At 40.1% G+C, this 6,624-nt stretch overlaps 1 protein-coding gene across 1 annotated transcript in view; it reads left to right on the top strand.

Annotated features, from left to right (window-relative positions):
- The window catches only part of LOC106522020 (gamma-aminobutyric acid receptor subunit rho-1), a gene marked incomplete at its 3' end in the record, with an annotated part of 11,615 nt that extends 5,670 nt beyond the window's left edge, over positions 1–5,945 (top strand). The window contains 5 exon segments of the mRNA XM_014014859.1: positions 3,717–3,767; positions 3,861–3,967; positions 4,775–4,842; positions 5,495–5,718; positions 5,863–5,945. Coding sequence (XP_013870313.1) covers positions 3,717–3,767; positions 3,861–3,967; positions 4,775–4,842; positions 5,495–5,718; positions 5,863–5,945 — 533 coding nt within the window.
- Between the last annotated feature and the right edge of the window lie 679 nt (positions 5,946–6,624).

The raw sequence follows: 6,624 nt of genomic DNA, 5'->3' as shown, positions 1-6,624 counted from the left end.
GTTAAAATACATGTTTATCAAATAAATTCTAATGTTACAACTATTCAGGGATCCCTTTAAGAAAAGACACAATAAAAACGTCAAAGAAATCTTTTTTTTCCCCTCTGTAAGTGTTGTGTTTGACCAAAACAGCTAATTTTAGTGTCAAATTTGATGCTGACATTTTTTTTCTCATCTTGTCACAAAAATTGGCACACACGATAGGAGCGAGCCTCATGAAATATTCAAAGACTGGGTTTTGAGTCCAAATTTGCTTGTCAGATTCAGTCAGATTGTGCAGCCGAGTCGTGGAACAGAATTAGTTCAGAAACAGCTTCAAACTCGCTCGTGTCTGTTCAGCACAACTTTCTGAGGTTGTCCAAATATAATTGCATCACTTGGCACCTGGGGAATGCTGTAACGGGGGGAAAAAAGATGCTTTTCCCCTGCAGTGCTTGGGGCCACGCTTTCATTGCCATTGCCTTGGTAACCGAGCCCTTGCTTCAACCCTCATTAGTGCAAGTCATTTTTTTTTCTTGTTGCCACTCTAAATTTATGAAGCGCTTTCAAACAATATAAACAACTCCTGCAATGTTTGGAAGACTCACGGTTTGTTATGTCTAATAAATAGAAATGATAGAATAAAACCTTCCATAAAATGTAATATATATATATAAAATGACAGCAAAACAACTTTGTCTTCAATAAATGTGAGTTCAGCTGTAAGCTCTAAGCCGTCTTTGCTTGAGTATCTGGTGACGGTGATAAGATGCTCCCGAGCGGGACGAGTTGTTCGCCTCTAAATGCTATCAGCGTTGAATGATTTGCATCCACTTAATGTATTCAACAGACCCTGTCAAATCATAATCCCCCCCGCCTTTAGATACCCCATCACGTTTRATGCTTTAACTCTTATTTATGGATCGGAGGCAACGTTAAAAGAATGGTAAAAAAAAATTGACTCTTTTATTAAGGGTTTGATCCAGTTGACTGAAAAAAATGTGTTTTTAAACGACAAAATCTGCATTCTGTTGATGACACAGCAAGTTGGAGTGTAAGGAAAACTGTCCTTTTTTAAATTAAACATCCCCTAATTAAATTAAAGTCCTAACCCATCGCCTTTCATGCTCCGTGTTGGACTGAGATCGTCTTGTGCTTGTTGGATGATCACAAGATGTCACTTAGTGGTGCACGACTCTCAGCTACAACTACGTTTCAGCTCAATATCTGTAAAAGGTACCTGGTTATGTTGATAAGCTGTGGTGGCCACCTTTAAACCCAAAAGTTAATCGTTTGCAGAGGCACATCCAGTAATTACATTCTGATAGCTTCACTCAAATCTGTGCAGTAGTTCATGAAATATTTTGCTAACAGACTTCCTAGCTATGAGCAATCTGATTGCACTCAGAACGTGCGATGGAGATCAGACTCAGCTACTATCACAACAAAGTTGAGGTCAGTATCTGCAAAATAGGCTGAGTTCTGGTCATCTTTGTGTTTTTTAAGGAAAATTGACTGTGGTGGCCACCTCGAATTGGGCTGATTCCAAAGTTTAATCAGGTATAGATGAACTTCCGAGGGTTAATATCTGCAAGTTTCATTAAWATCCACTCAGCGGTTTGTGAAATATTTTGCTAACAGARATTGCCTTTAGGCYGTGTTAGCAATAAATATTTTTAAACCGATCATTTCGTGCCTCTATAGTGATAAAGATGATGGTTAAGTAAAAAAAAGAGAACAGTTGAAAGGCAGAAAGCCAAAGTAGCTCAAGGCTGGAATGTAATCTTTGAATGCCAGTGTCATCTTGTTATCAAGTCTGTGTGTCATTTGTTTTTTTTTTTTCTTTTTTCTTTCTTTTTCCCCAGCTAGTTAAAAGTCACCTCACATCAGTATTCTTCCTGCTGACATGTACACTCTGTGAATACAAACCAAATGTAAATCCCACCGCTCTTCCTAACCAGTGGGGTGAGGGTGGGGGGTGTTGAGAAAAATTTCATGCACTTTATGCAGAAATCAAACTCTTCCTCTTTCATCACCCCCCACAACTCCTCCTCTCCTGAGTGTGAAATTGCTAAAGCGTTTGGACGCTGCTGGCGTGGGTTTGTGGGAGTTTTCACGGTTTCCTCGCTGAACGCCTTCAGGAGGAGGCGCTCAGAGGAGGATTTGTGTAGGACAGAGGGGGACCGCGTGGAGGAGAAAACCCTCCTGATGACTGGAGCTCGGATGATTCTTGGGGGTAGCGATGTTCGATACCGATACAGAGTAAAATTTGCCTGGTGTCGGCGATATTGATACTGATCCGATACTGATACTTTGTGATAACAACACATAATGTTTCTGGCAAATCTTAAAAAGTAGTGCTTTCCAAAAAAAACGCTTTATAAATAAAACATGACAAAGTACTATATTTATTAACTTAAAAGTCTTTCTAACCCCACATTTGTTTAGCACAATTTTAAATTCTTATTCTAAAGAAATATAATTTTTGAAAAGTGAAGAAAAAAGTGAGAAAAATATTCTAAAAGTTGTTARTGTGTATATTTTGTAGCATTTGTTTGTGGGTTTGCAAGAAGGTCCTTGGCCAGAGCTAATGCTGTTTGGGGAGGCCATGGTGTYAAAAAATTTGGGAACCTCACATCTAGCATTTAATTACAGACTGTCAGACAAAGCAGATTTTATATTAAAATGACCTGCCATACATCTACAGACTGAGTGACTGACTGAACTCATGCCACTGTGCTTATGTTTTACTCAAGCGGAAGAAAAAGTAGTTCCCTCCAACCACGTATGATTCAGACAAGATTTGAATAGTTTAGTTATTTTCCACTATTTTCCTGTTAATGATTTACATTATTTGAAATAATTAAAGTGTCAAAGTATCTATATTTTGATTTTAGTATAGATTCTAGAACATAAAGCTCTGGTATCGGTAGTATCGATGTTTCAGTATCGATCTGCACATCACTACTTGGGGGACAAGAAGACGTGTCAAAGAAGTAGAGAAAAGCACAATGTCATGATTCTGTTTCTYACTTTCTCCCYTGTCTTCAGTTGTTGTTGTTTGATGTTCCCAGACCTTTGTTTTGTTTTTTTGTGTTTTTTTAAAGCCCACGTGCGATAATGTGTCCAGAATGACCTCTGCAGAAAATTTGGCCCAGTAACCGTAATGCGGCCCCAGCGGCGGCGTACGCCTGCACCGAGTGTCAGAGACAATGTCGGACCACACAGAGCAGAGCGGACAGGCAGTCTGCATGTGCCGCGGGCAAATATAGAGGGGATTGGAGAGGCATTTCTGCCAAGAGGATTAGGAACCAGCTGCTGGGTAGACACAGATGTGTAGCACTTTCTGGCTCTCAACACCGCAGCCATCTCCTCCTCCTCAGTGAAACCCTCATTTTCGTGCTCTCATTTTGTTATTTCCTTTCTGTTTGTGCGGTCCCTTCCTCTCACCCCTTTTTTACTTTGATATTTCCTTAATGCATGTCTGCGGTTGTCACAGGGATTTGGCTTTGTCTGTCACAGCATGCTTTACTATATTAATCCATTTTAGGGTATTTGGTATTCATCATTCTGTCCCTCTGTTTGCTCATGGCCTAAAAATGATGCAGAGCAGTGCAGGCCGAGGTGTCCATCTTGAAACGTGACACCCAGGAGATGAGAACGTTCTTGTTTTGGTTCTGTCATTGGTGGAAATTAAAAAAAAAATGAAATAAAACCTATTAATTCATAATTACCAGGACAAGAAGAGAAACCAGAATGGATGGAGGAGGCGGTCACAAATCTGGGAGGTACGGTTTGGAAATTAGACTTCCTGCATACATTTTATTTATCACATTTCACAATGATTCTGACACTTGATTTCTTTGGTCTTTTCCTCACAGCCCAATTTACAAACGAAGCCCAGACCTGACAAAATCTCCCGTGACCAAATCTGAGCAGCTCCTGAGAATAGACGACCACGATTTCACCATGAGGCCAGCGTTCGGAGGTTAGAAACGCCGTCGACATAACAGCTTGAAAAACGTAACGGATAAGATCCGAGCGGTGGTCTTTGGTTTGAACTAATCTGTCAGAGACCCTGGTGTCAGCGCCGATACAAGCTGAGCTGGAGTTCCCAGTTTCATCACGACTCACAACTTCTGCTTCTGTTTATATTAAAGGGATTTATCTTTATTTTTTCTTTGATGATAGCGCACAGGAAGTGGTGATTTAGCGTACGTCTTCTACCCGTTTACATCCTTTACCGTGTCATTATCCGAGACCAACGGTCACAAAAACAGGAGCTTTTCTTCAGCAGGAACAAATCAGCCGTGACCTCTTTGCAACATGTGCTGTTTTTAATCAGACCACTTTTAATCYCACAACAATCTGCTGCTAAAAACACTCGGAGCGACCCTTTTTTACGAACTCCTTTGGTCGGTGTCCGATTTCAACCATGAAGTGGAAAAAAGGAGAGCTGGGTTTTATCCAACGTTGCATCAGCTTTTTTTTATCCATTGTTATGACCTGATTGTATTTGTTGCAGTATGACGATGCAGAGCAGCAGGGGCTTAAATAGGTCAAAAGAAGAATGAAAGCCAGTCTGTCACAGTCGTGACACGAGCAAATGCTCTACATTTGCGTCACTTGTTGTTCTTTTTCTAAAAAGAAAGGAAACTTATTTAAAAAATAATACTAATAAAAGTTGTGTGTTTTTAATGGTCTGTTCAACCCTGATGGTCGACTAGAATACAGTGCGCGTGCGTAAAATAAAACTTTTAATTAAGAATGTTTGACATGAGGAAAATCTTTTCAGGTCCTCCGATACCTGTTGGAGTAGATGTTCAAGTTGAAAGTATCGACACCATCTCTGAGGTGGACATGGTGAGTATTAAAGAGCTTTGAGMGTCATTAAAAATTGAAAACTTGTAAATTGGTTGAACACTGGAGCTTCACAATCAGTGTGCAATATTCACTGTTTTAAACCTTGTTGAAACGATGGCTTCATCAAGGTTTTACATAGAGCTTTCTGATAAAGCTCATTTGTTTTAAGAGCTGTTCTTCCTTTGTGAATCGCTGTGGGGCCAACACATACAGTATTCAGGGTTTTCTTCACATGTGGTGAGTTTTAACCAGATAGAGACAAACTCACAGGTTTTACCTTTGCTGCTGGCTGAGCTTCATCTCAGCTCCTGTTGAAAGAGTTTTTAAAAGGTCAAATGTTTGCTCTCTAGAAGTAGTTTTTTCCTTCTGGTGTGGAAGTGTGCATTCTTTTAGATTTGAAACTTCTCAAATGTCACGACAAAACGCTTGATTAACACTTGCAATAAAAGATCCTATTTTGGAAGGAAATGCACATTTAAACAGGAAAGAAAGTGTAAAAATTTAATCAAAAGACATCTAGTTAATATCTCGAAGAAAAAAAACGCTTCCCCGATGAAGAACCCATCGTTTTTTTTTCGTCTCGCAGCATCGTTACAGATTAATTAGACATTTTGCAGCACATTAGTCTAATGAAGATCTATCTTTTCTGTAGGACTTCACCATGACGCTGTATTTACGTCACTACTGGAAGGACGAGCGGCTCTCGTTTCCCAGCACCACCAACCAGAGCATGACCTTCGACAGCCGCCTGGTGAAGAAAATCTGGGTCCCTGACATGTTCTTTGTCCACTCCAAGCGCTCGTTCATCCACGACACCACCACGGACAACGTCATGCTGAGAGTGTACCCTGACGGCAACGTCCTCTACAGCCTCCGGTGAACGCAGCGGCCTGTTGGGATCAGAAAGTCTTTAGAGAGAGAAACACCTGTCTGAAAGGCTCCCGATGGCTTTGTTTTTCTTTTGCAGGACGTCGGATACGACTCGAACATTTTAACGCCAGAATGTCTTTTGTTTTGCAGAGTCACAGTCACTGCRATGTGCAACATGGACCTCAGCCGCTTCCCCCTGGACACCCAAACCTGCTCACTGGAGATTGAGAGCTGTGAGTTAATTTGTCAAACAAAAACGTAACACCAAGCCTTTTTTTGTTTTTCCTTCTAGGGGTCTTAAAGATTATTTAAACTGTGGAGATTATTTCAGATTCACTGATGTTGGGGTTATCTTGAGAGGAACAGCTCGAGTTTCCTGATTCATCAAGTGCTGTATTTTAGGGGTCTGATATTTCACCTGAAAATTCTTTTTATCTTTTAATTTCTTAATTAGAAATTGCGAAAGACATATTCAAAGAAACTCCTTTTTGTTTCTGTAGAAATAAACATGTAAATTAGTAACATTGGGTACCATTAAACCATTATGATTAAAATGATTATAGGATCTGTGTCTCTCTATGATGATTATGGCTGTGTGGTGGTAAGAACGTCACAACACAGCGATCACAATATGATATATTGTGATATGCTGCGATACTGTAAGCAAAATTATATCAATATTGCCTTTTTTATCCAAAAGAATTTAAAAAATAAGTATAAAGAGCACACCACACACAAAGTGACTAAAATCTGAATAAATTCAGTTTATGTTTATGCCATCAGAAAACTGAACAACAGTGAGAACTGCATTTGTAATTCACATTTCTTCTTACAAGGCGGCACGGTGGCTCAGTTGGTAGAGCTGATGCCTCTCAGCAAGAAGGTCACCGGTTCAAATCCCGGTCCGGGGAC

The sequence above is a fragment of the Austrofundulus limnaeus genome, unplaced genomic scaffold (assembly GCF_001266775.1).
Source record: "Austrofundulus limnaeus strain Quisiro unplaced genomic scaffold, Austrofundulus_limnaeus-1.0 Scaffold2, whole genome shotgun sequence".
NCBI lineage: Eukaryota > Metazoa > Chordata > Actinopteri > Cyprinodontiformes > Rivulidae > Austrofundulus > Austrofundulus limnaeus.
Note: the sequence above shows the minus strand (reverse complement) of the source record. Positions and strands in the feature narration are given on the sequence as shown.